Source organism: Beta vulgaris, chromosome 6 (assembly GCF_026745355.1).
Source record: "Beta vulgaris subsp. vulgaris cultivar EL10 chromosome 6, EL10.2, whole genome shotgun sequence".
In the NCBI taxonomy this organism is placed as follows: Eukaryota; Viridiplantae; Streptophyta; class Magnoliopsida; order Caryophyllales; family Amaranthaceae; genus Beta; species Beta vulgaris.
In genome coordinates this window covers 48,954,261-48,974,333 of record NC_079207.1, presented here as the reverse complement: position 1 = coordinate 48,974,333, position 20,073 = coordinate 48,954,261, and the positions used below count along the sequence as shown (strand labels likewise).

The window sequence follows — 20,073 nt, the reverse complement described above, 5'->3', positions numbered from 1 at the left end:
CTTATAGGGAATGGGTAATGCAACAAGGTAGTAACAATGTGATCATATTCAGAATCACGATCCAGACCAAAAAGGGTATACTGAACTAAATCCTGATTTGACACAGGGCATTGTATAACAGCAAGAGAATCAGCAATAACTTTTATTTCTCTTAAATATCCATCCATTGTTTGAGAATCAGTCTTTTTAATACGAGTTAAACGTCCGTTTAACTCCATAGAACGAGCCATACTTGCATGCATAAATCTAGACTGTAATCTAGTCCAAATATGAACAGAGGTATGCAAATCATCAACATCCACAAATACATCACAAGATAAAGTAGCAAAAATCCATGATTTTACTTGCTGATCAATACGCAGATATTCATAAAAGTGAACATTGGGAACAGTATTACCAGATTCATCAATATCAGTAGCAGGAGGAATAATAGCAGTACCATCAACAATGCCAAGTAATTGATAAGAAAGTAGTAGGCAAGTTATTTGCGTTTTCCATAATAAATAATCCTTAGGAGAAGATAAAGTAATGGTTACCAGATTCGTCAAATTAAAGGCCGATAAATGCGGAAGACTGAAAACAGAGGTCGGATTGGACAACCCTACCATTGGCGTGGACGGAGAGGCGTACGGCCAGGCGTGCAGAGACGTCGGCATGGTGGAGTAGTTCGCCAGGAGAGCGCCATTGAGGGAGGTGGTATGGGCTGAGGCCGAAAATCCTAGGGGAAAGCGGGGTGTGGCAAGCGACGACGCAGAGGAGGTGGCTGCGTGAAGAAGAGCAGAGGAGAACCCGAAGGAAAACGGATGCGAGGGACTGGCAGCAGCGTAGGGTTGCGTGAAAGACGGACCAGCGTGAGGCGTGGTCGGTGCAACAAGGCTCAGCGACGCGGCGACATGAAGGCGCGCAGGCGAGGCGAGGGGATCGACATAAGCCGGCGATGGTGAACTAGTCACGGTGGCAGGGCTGGCAGAAGCGGGGGCCGAAGATCCCATGAGCGTAAAAAAATATTGAATTACGTGAGGAAAATATTTTAGAGATACCATGTACAAGTGTGGGAAATAATTGTGTTAACCTGTTGTAGGTTAACCTGGCATTCAATATTTATAATGTTTATAATACAAACCTATGACTAGTAAAGTACCATTCTACCCATTACAATATACACAACAAGAATCCGCTTTTATAGCGTCTAACATTAGCGTCCGTCAACGAAACCAGACGGTATTAGAATTTAGCGTCCGTTTTTAAAAAACTAGCGTCCGCGCACAAGCCAGACGTAAATTACCGTCCGCCTACAGAGATCAGCGTATGTCTATTGTCGGATAGTAAATTTAGCGTCCGCAAGGCAGACGCGAATTTGGGCCAGGCGGACGCTAAATACCCGGCTATAATATCACCAAAAATCGACCCTCCAACCAGATTTCGTCGACAACTCTACACAACTCCAAACCCTAACCTCCGCATTCTCTCTCCGACGAACCGCGGTACATTTACACTTGCCGGCGAATCGCCGCGCCTCCACTGTCGCCGGAGGATCGCCGCCGTACGTTTTCTTCAAACTAAGGTGTGGCCTGCCGCGCCTCCAGTGTCGCCGGTACATTTCGCCTCCACTGCCGCGCCTCAAACTAAGGTGTGGCCTGCCATTCCGCCGCCGTCGCCGGAGCATCACCGGCCCCTTTCCGCCGCCTCCGTCACTATCTCTTCTAAAAGTGCTTAAGGTATGAACTTCTACCTTATTTTTGTTAATTTTGGCTTGAATTCCTTGTTGATTGGGGTTTTTGGTATATGTGATTTGGTGTTGTTGTTGTGAGTGATGATTATTGTTGTTGGTGTTTTTAATTGCATTGTTGTTGTTGTTGGTGGTGTTTTCAATTGCATTGTTGCTCTTAAGTGAATTTGTTGTTGTTGTTGTAAAGTAAATTTGTTGTTGTTGTTGTTGTTGTTGTTGTTGTAAAGTAAATTTGTTGTTGTTGTTATTGTTTTTGTTTTTGTTGTTGTTATTGTTTTTGTTGTTATTGTTGTTGTTGTTAAGCGAACTTGTGGTTGATAATTGAATCAAGAATGCACTTGCAATGGTCTCTTTGAAAGAGACAGAGAAAGCAACAAACACAAACAAGTTGTTAACATATGACTTCATACCCACTCCTAAGTCCTAACCTTACCTCAAATCAAAAAGCCAAAGTTACATTAGTGCATTATATTTATGAATTTTAGTCTTTTACTAAAGAAACAATAAATTTTATAATAGAACTCCATAACAAAAGTAATGGAGTATTAATACTAAAGTTCAAAGAAGTTTTTTTGCCCTGCCCCACACTTTACTCCACCTCGTCTCTCTCAAATTCCTGCCAATACTATTCTATATTCCAATATGGACGTGATGGGGGTAGTGGCAGAGAGGGGCCTCAGCCTGAGCCTGAGCCTGAGCCTGAGCCTCAGCCTGAGCGTGATGGCGAGTTGGAGAGGGACGAGAAAAAGAAGTTGGACCCCAATGGACTTGGGTAAGTTATATTATATATGAGCGTACTATTTTATTACTTTTAATAGATTTTATTGGTGTTGTTCACTTGGTTTTGATTGCTTTTTATCAGGTTTGAAGACAATGGAGTCATTCGCGAGATGACTAAATGCTTCAAGCAACATTTCCATCATCCATGGAGGAACTGGTCGCAGGTTGATGACGACACAAAAAACCAATGGTTCTATCTTTTCAAGGTGAAATCGTATTTGTTAAGTTTATAATATGTAAACTAACCCGTTGTGATTGGTGTTCTTATATATGTAAACTAACCCTTTATACTTAAGTTTATAATATGTAAACTAACCCTTTGTGATTGGTTTCTTATATACATGTAGAGCAAATATAAATGGAGGGAGGAGCTTCAATCCCAAGTGAGGTCTACATTCGACAGAAAAATGGCCAAAAGATTGAAAGATAATCACCACTCGATAGTAAAGAAGAAGGGTGGTGTATGTCCGACATGGTTGTCTTTGAGCGTTCACGAGCAGATGATGAAGAATGCTCAAGACAAGGAGTTCAAAGCACGATCTCAGAAGGCTAGCAAGAACCGGCGAGGAGGTGACTTGACCGGCAGCGTACCTCCTTCTCATTGTCTGGGCTCCATTTCTTCAGCAGAGTGCGCCAAGAGATCGGTAAGTGTAACTTGTTTTGAATACATGTAATCCATAAACTTTATTTAATTAATGTGTTTGAACGTGTAGGCCGCAAAACGTGGAGGGGTGCTGCCTTCCGCTGTGGACTTGTTCATGGACACACACATGAGAGATGAGTCTGGAAAGAAGGTGCCGATCAATGACAAAGTCCAACAAATCAAGGTAATTGAAATAATATAGGATCATACATTTTCATAGAGATAGGATTATAGGAACATGAAACCCAAAAAAGGACTCGAAATGGCATAGTTTCTCTTATTTTCAATGGCTAAGTGCGTTAAACTTGTTTAGAATCATACAACCAAGTAATAGAAAGGTTAAATGAGTATTCTAGGACGTGCATCAGGTATTAAAACTTGAAATAGGCATAGAGGTAGGATTATAGGAACATGAAACCCAACAAAGGGCTCAAAATAGCTTAGTTTCTCTCATTTTCAATGGCTAAGTATCTTAAACTTGTTTAGAATCATATAACCAAGTAATAGGAAGGTTAAATGAGTATTGTAGGACTTGCATGAGACATTAAAACATGAAATAGGCATAGAGGTAGGATTATAGGAACATGAAACCCAACAAAGGGCTCAAAATGCTTATCTCTCATTTTCAATGGCTAAGTATCTTAAAGTTGTTTAGAATCATATAACCAAGTAATAGGAAGGTTAAATGAGTATTTTAGGACTTTCATGAGACATTAAAACTTGAAATAGGCATAGAGGTAGGATTATAGGAACATGAAACCCAACAAAGGGCTCAAAATAGCTTAGTTTCTCTCATTTTCAATGGCTAAGTATCTTAAACTTGTTTAGAATCATATAACCAAGTAATAGAAAGGTTAAATGAGTATTGTAGGACTTGCATGAGACATTAAAACTTGAAATAGGCATAGAGGTAGGATTATAGGAACATGAAACCCAACAAAGGGCTCAAAATAGCTTAATTTCTCTCATTTTCAATGGCTAAGTATCTTAAACTTGTTTAGAATCATATGACCAAGTAATAGGAAGGTTAAATGAGTATTGTAGGACTTGCATGAGATATTAAAACTTGAAATAGGCATAGAGGTAGGATTATAGGAACATGAAACCCAACAAAGGGCTCAAAATAGCTTAGTTTCTCTCATTTTCAATGGCTAAGTGTGTTAAAGTTGTTTAGAATCATATAACCAAGTAATAGGAAGGTTAAATGAGTATTATAGGACTTGCATGAGACATTAAAACTTGAAATAGGCATAGAGGTAGGATTATAGGAACATGAAACCCAACAAAGGGCTCAAAATAGCTTAGTTTCTCTCATTTTCAATGTCTAAGTGTTTTAAACTTGTTTAGATTCATATAACCAAGTAATAGGAGGGTTAAATGAGTATTGTAGGACTTTCATGAGACATTAAAACATGAAATAGGCTTAGAGGTAGGATTATAGGAACATGAAACCCAAAAAAGGGCTCAAAATGGCTTAGTTTCTCTTATTTTCAATGGCTAATTGTGTTAAACTTCTTTAGAATTTTACAACCAAGTAATAGAAAGGTTAAATGAGTATTCTAGGACTTGCATGAGGTATTAAAACTTGAAATAGGCATAGAGGTAGGATTATAGGAACATGAAACCCAAAAAAGGGCTCAAAATATCTTAGTTTCTCTCATTTTCAATGGTTAAGTGTCTTAAACTTGTTTAGAATCATATAACCAAGTAATAGGAAGGTTAAATGAGTATTATATGACTTTCATGAGGTATTAAAACTTGAATTAGGCATAGAGGTAGGATTATAGGAACATGAAACCCAAAAAAGGGCTCAAAATGGCTTAGTTTCTCTCATTTTGAATGGCTAAGTGTCTTAAACTTATTTAGAATCATTTAACCAAGTAATAGAAAGCTTAAATGAGTATTATATGACTTGCATGAGGTATTAAAACTTGAAATAGGCATAGAGGTAGGATTATAGGAACATGAAACCCAAAAAAGGGCTCAAAATAGCTTAGTTTCTCTCATTTTCAATGGCTAAGTGTATTAAACTTGTTTAGAATCATATAACCAAGTAATAGGAAGTTAAGTGAGTATGTTGACTGATGAGGCATTAAAACTTGAAATAGGCATAGAGGTAGGATTATAGGAACATGAAACCCAAAAAAAGGCTCAAAATAGCTTAGTTTCTCTCATTTTCAATGGCTAAGTGTCTTAAACTTGTTTAGAATCATATAACCAAGTATAGAAAGTTAAATGAGTATTTAGGACTTGCATGAGCATTAAAACTTAAATAGGCATAGAGGTAGGATTATAGGAACATGAAACCCAAAAAAGGGCTCAAATGGCTTAGTTTCTCTCATTTTCATGGCTAAGTGTGTAAACTTGTTTAGAATCATACAACCAAGTAATAGAAAGTTAAATGAGTATTTAGGACTTGCATGAGCATTAAAACTTGAAATAGGCATAGAGGTAGGATTATAGGAACATGAAACCCAAAAAAGGCTCAAATGGCTTAGTTTCTCTCATTTTCATTGGCTAAGTGTCTTAAACTTGTTTAGAATCATAAACCAAGTAATAGAAAGTTTAAATGAGTATTTAGGACTTGCATGAGCATTAAAACTTGAAATAGGCATAGAGGTAGGATTATAGGAACATGAAACCCAAAAAAGGGCTCAAATGGCTTAGTTTCTCTCATTTTTCATGGCTAAGTGTTAAACTTGTTAGAATCATACAACCAAGAATAGAAAGGTTAAAGGAGTATTGTAGGACTTGCATGAGGCATTAAAACTTGAAATAGACATAGAGGTAGGATTATAGGAACATGAAACGCAAAAAAGGAAATATTTTCAATGGCTAAGTGTCTTAAACTTGCTTAATTCATTCTTGCACGAAAGTTATGACAAAACTCTTGCTCAGTGTGAAGAAAGAGGTGAAACCAAGCCCCGAACCAGATTTTCTTTGAGACTGTTGGTGGCAAAAGAAAGGGTGGGTTCCTGGTTTGGGGACGAGTGCAGACCTCTATTTTGAGAGGTCTTTGAGTGGGGGAGGTAGTTCGTCCTCCAGTTGCACTCCTTCCATGTTTTCTCAGTTGTCTGCGAGGTTCGAGGAAGAGAAAGCCGAGATGCAAAGAGAACGTGAGCGGATGCAGAAGGAGTTAGAAGAGGAACGCATCGCCAGGCAAAAGGAGAGAGAGGAGGATCGCAGGGTGCAGGATGAGTACCTGGCGCAGATGAGGGCGACTATGGAGACTTACAGTCAGATGATGAGCCAGTGTGGTGGTTTCTTCCGTTTTACCGGGCCTCCAGACCCCCCCACAGGCGGTGGTGATGCGTGTGCGACTTAGGCTCCTACGATTGCTTATCTATCTTGTATATATTTCGAGACGTGAGAACATATAAAATTTAGTTAAGACCGTTAACTTATGTTTATGTATGTATGAATTTATGTTAGTGTATGTATGGATTTGTGTTAGTGTATGTATGGATTTCTAATTAATGCAAACAGGTCATTAGTGTAGAATTCGGCGCATTAGCGGACAGCTTGAGTATATTTTGTTGGATAATGAAACAGGTTAAATAATATTTAAATACATTTAGAATTATTATTGAAAAAAAAAAAATTAACATCCGCCCAAAGCAATTAGCGTCCGTTAAATGCAATTTTATCCTCCCAAGATGTCGACAATTTAGCGACCGCATTTGCAGAGTAGCGTCCGAAAACCTGACGCAAATTACCGTCTGCATCTAACCGGACGTTAATTAGCGTCCGCCCATCTGACGCTAGGTGGCGTCCGGTTAGATGCAGACGGTAATTTGCGTCTCTCACAAAAGCGGACGGTAATATTCAGGAGGCGGACGGTAAAGTTTTGCGTCCGCCAATCGGACGCTAATTGAGCTATTAGCGACCAGGTCTTTTGCATCAGGCGTTTAGCGTCCGTTTGCGGACGCTAATTATATTAGCGTCCGCCTCCGCATTTTTAGCGTCCGATTTTTGCAGACGCTAAAGACTAACATTCTTGTTGTGATAATATTTTCCCTTTACATATAATATTATCCAATAAATACTATTGATTTTGTACGATCTCTTTTTATCATTTTACCACCAAAATTTGTAATCAATTTGAGGGTTTGTAGAGTTTATCATTACCACTCATATATGTTCGACCCAAGTTTACCATTATAGATACGGAAGCTTCAAGCTAGAATTGAATAACTAAAATAATGTTTTGCTTTTTCATTTTCATTGGGATTTTTTTGCTAAGTTGAATAGATTACTGAAGTGAGTCACCAACTAATTTTTTTTTTTTTGGCAATTCAAAACATTTATTGATAACCAAAAAAAAAGGGTAAAATACACCATAACAACCCCAAGGGAAAAGAGAGCAAAGCTGAGTCCCCTTACCTTCTAGGAAGGGCCTGGGACTAACAACCAAGCAACCAACCCCTGCAAGTACAGCTACACATAAGCTACCTTACCAAAGCATAAACTTCCTAGTACAATCATTACATCTACTAGCAACTCTAAAGCATATTTGCCTAAAATTAGCAACTGTATCTAACATAAGGCCCCCAAAGATCTTGGCATTTCTTTGAAGCCAGATTTGATACATAGTTTCAGCAAACATCATGCAGTATAGCTGTGCTTTAGCTCCACTTCTCTTGCTCTTCAGTGCAACAATATTGATTTCCTCAGTTAAAGATCTTACAGTCACCACTTCTTTGAGCTGCTGTTGGCAGGCATTCCAGATTGCCCTAGAAAAGGGACACACAAAGAAAAGGTGGGATATACTCTCACTTGCTTCATTACATAAAGGACAATGATCATCATTTGTAATGCCCCATGAAAACAACCTATCTTTAGTAGCCAACCTCCCATGAAGGATCAGCCAAGTAACAAATAAAGCTTTAGGACTTGCTTTATTATTACAGACTACCCTCTTCCAATGTACATGCTCATGATCTCCCAACATGACTTTGTAAACCTTCTTAATTGAGAATTCTTGCTGCTGCAACATGGAAGTGATTTGTAGCTCTTGGAAAATTGCTCTACTCTCCAAAATCTTCTTCATAGACCATGACAGTCTATTAGGGACTACCATGGAGTGAATATCATGCTGTTTAATATAATACTCATGAAGCCACTTTATCCACAACCTGTCTTGCTTTTGACACACTGCCCAATGATGTTTAGCCACTGCAGCTTTATTCCAGATGGCAAGATTTTTGATGTTGAGCCCCCCACAGCTCTTAGGAAGGCATAATGATTCCCAAGCTATAGGAGCTTTCCTTGTATAGGAATCTTGACCAGTCCATAGAAAAATTCTGCAGATACTCTGGACCTCCTTCAGCACTTTCTTAGGCAAAAGAAAAATTTGACACCAGTACAATTGGAAGCCATGAAGAATAGATTGAATTAGCTGAACTCTTGCAGCATAAGATAGCTTTTTCACATTCCAAGCCCTTACTCTAGCCACTGTTTTCTCAATCAAAGGCCTACATTCATTATACAATAGCTTCCTGGTGGTGAGAGGGACCCCTAAGTATTTGAAGGGAAAACACCCCAGGGGCATATTAACAACAGACTGAAGAATAGTCCTTTGAGCCTCATCTACCCCTCCTATATAGAGATGGCTTTTGTCCAGATTTGCTTCAAGCCCTGAAGCTTGAGAGAACTTGGAAAAAGCATCATAGATAAGTTGTAAGGAGGCTTGATCAGCTTTAGTAAACATCAATAGGTCATCAATCACTTTTTACACCTTGGATGGAACTTGAACCTAGGAATTGTTTTCAAATTCCTAAGACATCTTGAAAGATACTCCATCCCTAAAGCAAAGAGAAATGGAGACATTGGGTCCCCTTGTCTCAAGCCCTTCCTGGCATGAAAGGGTTTACAAGGGCTACCATTAATGAGAATAGAAAAAGAAACAGTTGTAACACACATCATAACCCATTTCACAAATGTTGAAGGGAAGCCAACTTCATTCATAACAGTATCCAAGAAGGACCATTCAATGGAATCGTAGGCCTTCTTCAAATCAACTTTCAGCATACACCTTGGGGAAATATGTCTATTATTGTATCCTTTGATAAGCTCTATTGCAAGTAGAATATTGTCTGAAATATTTCTACCAGGCATAAACCCAGCTTGGCTTAAATCAACCACACTTCCAATCATATCCTTTATTCTGCTAGTCAAGATTTTAGAAATAATCTTGTATAATACTGTGCAACAAGCAATAGGCCTAAAATCCTTAACAAGAGAAGGGTTAGGGATCTTAGGAATGAGAGTAACAAGAGTACAATTAATTTCAGGCAACAAAACCCCTGAATTAAAAAATTGCAGCACAGCAGCACAGATATCATTTTTAACAACAGGCCAAGCTTTTTTAAAGAAGTGGCTATTGAATCCATCAATACCTGGAGCTCTGTCATCATCTATGGCCCATAGAGCTGCTTCAATTTCCTGTACTGTAACAGGAAGGGTGAGCAGAGTTGCATCCCTAGCTTGAACTTGAGGCCCACTTCTCAATAAAGGAATGTCAACTGATGGAAGGCATTGAGCTGCTGAGCCTAGCAAGCTTGAGTAAAATTGGATGACTTCAGATTCTATTGCTTCATTAGTTGTTAGCTTTTCACCATTTGCATTGAATAAAACTTCAATGTTATTCTGCATATACCTCTCTTTCATAGCATTGAAGAAGAATTGAGAGTTAGAATCACCCACTTTCAACCACTGGATTCTTGATTTTTGCCTTAAAGCTATCTCTTCCACATTTAGGAATTTTTGCAGATTCAGGATACACTCTTTCTCTTGCTGAACAAGCTGATTACAGTGTGGGGAGCTCTGTAACTGTGATTGCACCCTCTGCAACTCCTCCCTAATATTAGCAATTCTACTCTGCAAGTTGGAGAATTCTTCTTTATGTAACTCTTTAAGCCTCCTTTTAACACACTTGAGCTTAGTCCACACCTTCTTCAGCCTATCCTCCTCTCTTCCATGCATATGCCATTGATCTCTAACTATCTGAAGGAACTCACCATGTTCAGCCATATAGTTAAAGAATTTAAATGGTTTACCTTTTGTATGCACCCTGTGAGAACTTTGAAACAGTAAGGGAGAGTGATCAGACAAACCCGGATTCATGTATTCCAGCACCACATGAGGAAACTTAGTTATCCAATAGGAATTCACTAAGCCCCTGTCTATTCTGCTGCTGATTCTAGTACCCTCAGTACCTTTATTAGACCATGAAAAGTAATGCCCACATGATTTCATTTCAGTGAGATTAGATGAATCCAGGAGATGTTGCAAATCCTGGGTTTCATAGTTAGAAACTGGAGCTCCATTTTCTCTATCCCCATAAGAGAGAATAGCATTGAAATCACCCATTATACACCATGGCTCCTGAATAGTTTGACCCAAATTGCCAATATCCAGCCAAAGGCTCTTCCTATCCTCCACTGTATGCAAACCATAAACAATTGTGAGATACCGCTGATCACCTGTATGTTTATCTTCAATCCTACAGTGCATCAATTGCACACTTTTTAGAAGAATTTGGATAGAGACATTGGAAGGACTCCAAGCAAACCAAATTCTCCCCCTACTGGAAGCTTCATAGTTGTGTTCCCACCTCCAATCATTATCCAATTTCTTCACAATTCTATCTTTATTGTGACTTTTAACTCTAGTTTCTAGTAAAGCCATGATAGAGACCTTCTGCTGCTTCATAAACTTCTTTATTTCTCCTATTTTGAGAGGGCTGTTTAACCCCCTAACATTCCAAGAACACACAATCATTATCCTGGTGTAAGGGTGAATGAGCTACTCCCTGCATCATCCACATTGTGAATTACTACCCCAGGTCTTACTGTCTCAAGCACATCTTTGCCCTTCTGGCCTCTAGTGACTATATTCCACATTGGAGCTGGTGGATCAGTCCTCAGAGTCTCTCCTCCCCTCCTCTCTGCCACACTACTCATAGCATCCTTCTCTTCAGTGTGTGCAGCAGCAACAACTGCTTCATTCACCTCCTTATACTCCATTTTATTCTCTGCTACCTGAACCACTTCAACCACAGCTTCCTCTGTAATCACAGTCATGCTAGGTTGTACAGCCTTAGGCACCCACTTCTGAATAGGTCTAGTTCCTTCTTTCCCTGTATTAGTATTCCTCTTAAGACAATCATGTCCTATGGAATTGCATTTTGAACAAAAGGCAGGAGCCCACTCAAAGTGGACTTTTTGTTCACATATTCTTCCTGACCAATCTTCTATTGTCACCACTTTAGTTAACTCTTTAGTAATATCAACTTCAATGAGCATCCTTGCAAAAGTGGTCCTCTGCTGATGAGTGTGCATTCATCAGCAACAAAGGAACCCTAATCATCTACAATCCTACTCAGGGATTCAGCCCCAATAATTAGGGGAAGATTATACAGTCTCACCACAGAGGAAACAACCTTAAACTTCAGCTTGGAAATCAAAATCAAGGGTCCAAGCCTTAACAATCATGGGTCTACTATTAATCATGTGAGGCCCAGCATATAAAATCTCATTTCTATCATCAACAGAAGCAAATTTAACAATAAAGTAACCTTTATCATGAAGAAAAATCCTAGGTTTACTTACATGGTTCCACTGCTGTTCAATAAATCTGGTGAGAATCCCAATAGAAGGAGTCTGACCCACAACATATAAGATTATAGCAGAGGACCAAGTTTCTGTCAGTTTATCATCTTCTATTTGGTCTAACTTAGCCACTTTTTTACCTTCTTTCACCATCGGGGGGATAAATTTGAGAGAAGCTCCTTTAGATGTGAGAGATTTGCCAGCAGCAACCTCTGCCCATTTTGTTGCAGGTAGTCACCAACTATTGCACCAGACTGATGAATATTAAATAATAATTAAGTTATTCATGAATAAAATTATTTGATATAAAGATAACTCGGTGATTAAAAGATTCTAATGTATTTAACATTTAGTTACCTAAATGATATATGTTGTTATATTCTAATGCAGTAGAAGGAAACATTACATGTGAATTGATGTGAGCATATATACATTGCAAGCAAATCGCAAATAATGCAAAAACTTCAACAACGTCATATAATACATTCCTTTTGATAGCATCATGAAACATATCTGAAATTTGTGTGTGGACATTATATACATCATCTCAATAAAACTAATCAACCGAAGTTGAACTAGGAGAACAGGCCCAGCCTGATGATGAGCTAAGGGAGAACGTGGGAAAGGAGATGAGGAATAACCTGCATGAGGAGATGAGAGAGAACCTGTTTGGGAAGAAGAAGTCGTCGCAATCGAAGACGGAAAGGAACCTAACATCTTTAAACTATTTCGATGGAACTGCCCAAATATATATTTTTCATTTGATCGGATGCTTGAGAACACCGCACTATATGATGCACCACTTCCCCTATCTTTTGGAATCTTACCCTTTGCTTTCAAAACTTGACTCTCGGTTGAACCAAACATATATGACACAAGTTTTTCTCTCTCGGAGTAAAACTGTGGGTCTTGATCATAATACCCATAGACAGTCCTAAACAACAATTTTTAAAATATTATTAATTAAATTTTCTTTTATGTAGAAGTTATGTAAAAGCCAACAAAGAAAATTATTTCCGGTCCCGACAGAAAATCAAAACTTCAAAAAATTGGGACCAAACAACTCTTTGTTTTTTTGGTCTGGACCGAAAAAATCAAACATTCAAAAACTTGGATCTATTCAAAGATCTAATACACATCAACCAGTAAAAAAAATCATAATCATGAATTAAGTACTATAGTATTAGATAAATCACCAAAAAAATAATCTCATGTTTGTAGCTAAGGATCTATCTCTCCGAAGCAAATCAAATATATATACTGTTTTTGTGGATAGACAAATGACAAGAAGAATCGGATGTTTCCTAAAGCATGTAACAAAATGTGATGTTCATATATATAACTATAAGTTCATAAGATAAAACAAAGACAGGATTAGTTTAACTTATAACATACTTTTCAATGTACGGACATATGATGTTATGTATTGGTCGATTCGCTTTCATTGAATTTGTCATGTAGTTGATCACGATAATAATTATAAATATCACTTTTAATTAGTTTAGAGTTTGAGAAATCTCACATCATAAATACTTGCAAAACGGATACATTAAGCCATTCTCCCATCAGAAATTGAAAAACATCTTGTTGGGAGAGAATGATCATCTGATCACTATCATAGTGAGACGTCCACGGCCAACTAACTTCCATAGTAAAAGGCTCATCTGCGGGCTTTTTGCAAAATATTTGAGGCATATTTTTGACAATATCAGGCATATCCTCCAGTGAGAAGTTAATGAATGGATCTACGTGTCTATGTGCAGACTCATTGGTGCAAGGATCATTATCAACTTTTTTTTCTTCTCCTTCATCGCACCTTCTTTAGGTATATATTCCTAATTCAATTCGACTTTTTTTTAATTCATATTATATATAAAATGAAGATTACTTGGTATATATAAATCAAGATGTATACATTTAGATTATTTCTTATCATATAAATCAAAATACTAAACATAAGTTACCTGATTATCAAAGACTAAAAATGCCAACTCTTTCGGCCATTTTATGAATGAGCCCTCAACTTGACTGAGTTTCATGATGAATGGAGCAGGTAGTGGAACTGGAGCATCTGCATAATCCGCAAAATAATCATCAACGCTCACCTTCACGGCGGTCGTAGGATGTGACGATGACTCCTTTCGTGGATGAACAATACCCTCAGCTATAATGATTAGTCCCGAGACATTCACTAATGCCAAACGACATGAAACTTGACTCTTAACATCCAGTGAGAGCACAATGTCATTAATTAAGTGTTTTAGAAGCATAATATCATAATCTTATAGCATATATAAAATTAATATATATCTGCAAGTTCACAAATGGATCATTGCCCCCCAAACTACTAGGAGCGACTGGAGTGTGAGGATCTTCCCTTGTTTGATTTGGTACTTGAATACCTAACTGATCCACAAAAGTCATGAACCTTTATTGAACTCATGCATCTATCTTCGAGTTCATCTCTTCCATCGTTTGTTCTTTAACTCTTTGGCTCACTCTAGCCTCTAACGCCTCCATCTCCTCATCATCCATGCCCCTACCCTTGCAAGCAGTACTGCTCCAATCAGGTGTAACACCCCCGCCGACCCGAACCCTTCTTTAGTCGATAAAACTCGGGTTTTGGGGGGAAATAAATCCACGAGCGTTCGACTCGATGGGTGGCGCTCCTTGGAAATAAATGCAATTCTAAGTTACAACATACCAAACTCAAATTCATTAATCACTACAACCAAAGTAAATCGTTCGTTAAACATTACTAAGTAATTAAGTGTTTCAAAGTTTCAGCGGAAGCTAATCATATGCTAAGTGGATGACAACTCTAAATGATCTCCCTTTTATTCCCCCGATCGATCACCCACCTGCACAAATACATTGAAAAGAGACAAGAGAGACAAGCTCCCAAAAATCAGAAAAACTGAGTAATTCCAACTCCATCCCGTAAAATACTTAAGTTGAAAATACTTTGTAAAGTAGTAGATTAATAATTTTGGAAGTCATAGCACATATACACACATATATATACACTGAATAATCATATCATTAGTTCAATTAATCCAGTTATTCAAGAAGAGGAAAGAGAACGCCAGTAAGCCGGGGTCAATCCCCTGTAACCACTTACTTCAACATAGTAGGCCGGGGCGAACCCCTATAACCACCTTCTTGTAGGCCAGGGCGAAACATTGAAACCACCTACGGATATCATAATGGCCATAATAACAGAGTCCTTACTCTGAACACCCCTTCTACTTGGATCACAACAAGATAGAAGGACGACAATAACAGAATAATCAGCATAGTAACCAGAGAACCTGTAGGGGCCGCTAACCACTCATACAGGGCAACCTGTTCGTCATTTCCCTCCGATATTTCACTTTACGTGATATTAACATCTTTTAATTCATGTCATCACATAAAATCACGTACACATTTACGTCATCTTGTTCAATCCAATGTGAACATATTCAGTTCATTATGAACTCAATCCATCATAGCGATTTCAATAAATCATTTCATATTCAGATTCATAATCATTTCATTATCACAAGTTCTTACCGATTCCAGCTTTCATAAAATCTCAATATTAATAACAATAATAATATTCATGAATAAAGTAATAATAATAACAATAATGATCATAATAATAATAATAATAATAATAATAATAATAATAATAATAATAATAATAATAATAATAATAATAATAATAATATAATAATAATAATAATAATAATAATCATAACACTATTAAATAACATTAACCGATTTTAATAACGTTATAATAAACATCGTTGTCATATCGTACATCGTCCATCGTCATAATTCATAATCGAAATCCATAGTCGTTGTCCATTTTGCTATTCGTATTCATAATCCGCATTAAGTCGATAATCCATAATTATAGTCCATACTTATAAATTTTATAAGCACATCATCACGTAATCACGTAATCAATTCGTTTTACGCTAACGGGATCCATGTTAAGATGGACATCGAATATTACCTCGTGACGCATGCCAAAGTTAAGTTCATGAACGTATTAGCGCTCCTGGTATTCCTCGTCTACGAAATCGGAGTCTACAATCAATATTAACGAGATCTAAGTTAGTTCCTAAGAAACCCCGTTTAAAATAAAAGATTAAATCATTCAAATAACTTACAGAAATTCTTAGTGATCTTTAAGAGAGTTTATAAATCAAGGTTTATAGTTTTCAAATCATTTAGAAATCATTTTAACTATTCACAAAAGTTACTTAAACAATTATTTTAACGGTTTTTACACCATATACCCCTGACAAATTTTTTTTTGCACCGTATACCCTTTCGACTTTCCAAATTCATCATATACCCCTCACATTTCGAAAAATACATCAACTTACCCTTTTGACTAACGGTGTTAGACTTTCGTTAGTCATTAACCCTAATCCCCTCTAATCCTAATTAACTAACCTAAATTAAACCCTAATCCTAACCCTAATCTAATACACTTTAACTAACCCATTGCCACATCACCCCCACTACCACATCACCCCACCCCTTACACCAACTGCCACATCACCCCACCCCTTACACCCACTGCCACATCACCCCACCCCTTACACCCACTGCCACATCACCCCACCCCTTACCCCACTGCCACATCACCCCCTCCACCCACACCCCACCCCCACCTCAACAGCCCCCCTAAATCTGGTGCACCACCCTCGCACCACCTCTGAAACCAGCGCACATCCTCGCACAACCTCAGAAACCGGCGCACCACCCTCGCACAACCTCTGAAGCCGGCGCACCACCCTCGCACAACCTCTGAAAAACCAGCGCACGACTCCCAAAACCCTCACACCTCCCCTGAAAATCCTCGCACCACCTTGAAAACGTTGCACCACCCTCAAACCACCCCGAAAACCCTTCGCACCACCCTCGCAGCACCCCGAAAACATTGCACCTCCCTGAAAAACTCCGATAATCATCCTCACACCTCCCCGATAAAAGCCCGATTTCGTCCCGTAGCCACCAATTGACAGAAGACAACTTCACAAGGGGAGGGGGTTGCGCGCTTTGCAGGGGGAGGGGGGGTTACGCGAGTTTGCGAGGGAGGTGAGGGAGACTTCAGGGGTGGCGGAAGGTTTTTTCGGTGATGCGGGGTGTCGGAAGGGGGAGGAGGTTGCGTTACTCTGGGCGGCGGAAGGGGAGGGGGTTGCAGCGCTGCGGGTGGCGGGGGGGTCGGGGTGGTGGGGAGGGGGACTGCAGTGGTGGGGTTGGGGGATGGGGGATGGGGTTAGGGTATTAGGGTTAGGGTTAGGGTTAGGGTTAGGGTTAGGGTGAGCGTTAGATTTAGGTTAGTTAATTAGGATTAGAGGGTGATTAGGGGTTAATGACTAACGGAGTTTAACGCCGTTAGTCATTAAGGGTAACTGGATGTATTTTTTCAAAAGTGAGGGGTATATGGTGAATTTTAAAAGTTGAAAGGGTATATGGTGCAAAAAAAAATTTGTCAGGGGTATATGGTGAAAAAACCGTTATTTTAAATATAGAAAAGTAACATTATTATACTTTTTATTTCATTTTAGAATTTTTTAAGAAGCAATTATCAAGTTTTATCAAAGACTAAGTTAACTAAAAGACCAACGTAATTAAGTATGCTAGTTTAGGAAATTATGAGTTTTAGTATAAAAAAAATAAAAGTAAACCAAATAAAACAAGTAAAATTTACTCCCTCTGTTTTTTTTTTTATCTTTCTCACTTTCCATTTACACATCTTCCAATGCACATTTTTGAACTTAAATATCTTTCATAATATGTTAATAAAAATTATAATGATTGAATATTAATAATGTACTAATTGAGACGAATCAAACAAGATCCCACATGACTATATTTTTTCTTATAAATTGAAAAAAATTGAGAAGATTCTCTCTAAGTATGAATAGTGTCAAGATTCTAAGTGAGAACAATAAAAAAAACAGAGGGAGTAATATATAACAAAAGAAAGGAAAAGGAGTTTTTAAAAGTTTCAGTTTCTCAAACATGAGAAACGAAACAGAGGGGAGGCGAAAGGAAGGGCGAAACAGGGGAGGCGACAGCGGAGGTGAGGCGAAGGAGGAAGGCGGTTTTGGGCGGTTCTCCGGCGAAGCTCAGGCGCCGCGAAAAAGTAGGAGGCTGGTTCGAGAGTGTTGGCTGGCGGGTGGCGACATGCTGCAGGGGACACAGCAGATGCGCGAAGGAAAAGAAGGCTGGCGGTTGGTATTTGTCGCGGCCGCGATTCAGGTCAGTCGGTTTTTCAAGGTGGTGGTGGTCGAAGGTGATTGAATTTGGTGGTCCAAGATGGGTTGGAGGTCAGGTGGTGCGCGGTGGTTTCTGGCGGAGGAAAGAAAACAGGGGAATTGGTAATGGTGGTTGAAACTTGTGTTTTTAATTTCAAAATAAAAATCAGAAATGAAGGAAGAAGAGAAGGGAATTGAAGCAAACCTTTGTGAGTTGTTTTGCTTGAGAAATTTGATGCGAATGAATCAGTTTTTATAGAGAAGATTTGGACAGAAATCCAATGGAGGATGAGTTTAGTTTTTGAAAAACTTGCCCCTAACTCAATTATTGCTGACAAAGGTTGACAAATTTGTGTTTGCAAAATTCTTGGTTTGAGTAGGTGTTGCAATTCTTGGTTCTTGAGCCTTGGATCAGTCGAAGAAGAAGGAGGGAGGGAGATGAAGATGATGAGTGAATCACGTTCATCTTCTTTGTTTCTTTTTTTTTCTTTTTCTTTTTCTTTTTGGCTACAGGCATATGGATTTGGACTTTGATATTTGGGCTTTGTACAATATGGATGGACAATTTGAATGGACAATTAGTATAAGGATACAAATATAAAAAGTGTAATTAATTAGGAATAATGAAATGAATAATAAAACAAATAAATGATTTATTTAAACTTTGTTAAATAAATCAAAACTAAATGAAATTATTATTTTATTAAACATAAAATCGCATTATCATAAAATAAATTTTTGAGTGGAAATAATATTAAACCTTAATAAATAATAAAATAATTTTTGAAAATTCGGGGTATTACATCAGGATCTCCCCAAACAGATGTAATCCCAATGCTACGCCCAGCTGTTAACACACGTCGAGGTCGGTCTTTCCTCTGCAGAGCACGTGATAGAGCATCATCCATCTGGTTTGGAACAAACTCTCATTCATTTTCTTTCCTTTTCTAATCATCCTGCGTCCAATTAAAAAAAATCGTATGATTAGTAGAATACGAGTAATTAGACAAAAAAATATTATAAATTTGAAGAATGCTTACAATGGACTCTTTTATCTTTTGTGTTTCTTCATTAGGGAAGAAAAAAATTTCATCATTATCTTTTTTCGATCTCGTTAGAAGCCCTAGCAATGTCCTATCCGGCAAGGGGGAAATCACTGATGATGTAGAGGAGTCAACAGATGATGTTGTAGAGGATGAAGGGATATACCCTTTGCGTTTCCAAAGGGGAATCATCTCCGCATATGACTTTTGACCCAAAAAATGAGGATGCTTGTTAGCAGCCTGAGAGATTCTTGCTTTTTCACTTTTAGCCTAATATAAGATTTAGTAACTTGTCAAGATTGGAGAACCAAATCATTATATAATTTCATATGACTGTAACGTACATATTACATACCTTAAACTCCTTAAAGCTACATTTTTTCACAAACTGGTCCCAGATCTCATTCGTGATGAAAGAATAGAGCACGTATGGTGGCGTATCATTGTTAGGCCCCTTCCTCGTTTTTGTGATCCATATAGTCACCATTCTTGTCTTGAAATCTCTCCACCATTTATCACAAGTAGTAAGGATATCTCGTCTCTTCTTCGCATCCTCTTCTATTCCAAACTCTCTCTTCAATATACAAAAATAAACCAATAATACACGATTAGTATAATAAACATGATCTCAATTATATTAAAAGAATAAGGTTACTTACTTTAACATCTTCCCATAAAGTCTTTTTTATGCCTTCTGGAACATCATCCCAATTGTCGTACAAGATAGACACTTTGCTTCTACTGATTTCGCCGCAATGTGTCTTGTACGCACCAGCATATTCCCCAATCAGACGTATCGACTCATCCCACCGAAGTACTCTCTGGACCCCGGGTTTGGAACGTATCCCTTTTGTAGGACCTCTTGGCCTGCTTACTTTTTTCTTACTAGCAGCTCCATCAGTAATCTTGGGCTCAGATGCATCATGCATTATCTCATCTTCCATCACTACACCTAAAACCAAATACATGTTAGATTGATCAATAAAGTAGTACAAAATTATTT

The 20,073-nt window shown here is 38.3% G+C and overlaps 1 protein-coding gene across 1 annotated transcript; it reads left to right on the top strand.

The window, feature by feature from the left end:
* The first annotated feature begins 2,266 nt into the window (after positions 1–2,266).
* LOC125498597 (uncharacterized) lies at positions 2,267–6,477 on the top strand. The gene is made up of 6 exons (XM_048646831.2): positions 2,267–2,271; positions 2,391–2,501; positions 2,592–2,715; positions 2,857–3,153; positions 3,223–3,336; positions 6,223–6,477. The coding sequence occupies exons 1-6, from the start codon at positions 2,267–2,269 to the stop codon at positions 6,475–6,477; spliced, it is 906 nt and encodes a 301-aa protein (XP_048502788.2).
* The last annotated feature ends 13,596 nt before the right edge of the window (positions 6,478–20,073 follow it).

What these genes read in the sequence shown, in the direction of transcription:
- LOC125498597 (XM_048646831.2), top strand. An exon ending in TTGGACCCCAATGGACTTGG is followed by an intron (nt 2,502 to 2,591) that starts GTAAGTTATATT and finishes GCTTTTTATCAG; the next exon opens with GTTTGAAGACAATGGAGTCA. An exon ending in ACAAAGTCCAACAAATCAAG is followed by an intron (nt 3,337 to 6,222) that starts GTAATTGAAATA and finishes ATGTTTTCTCAG; the next exon opens with TTGTCTGCGAGGTTCGAGGA.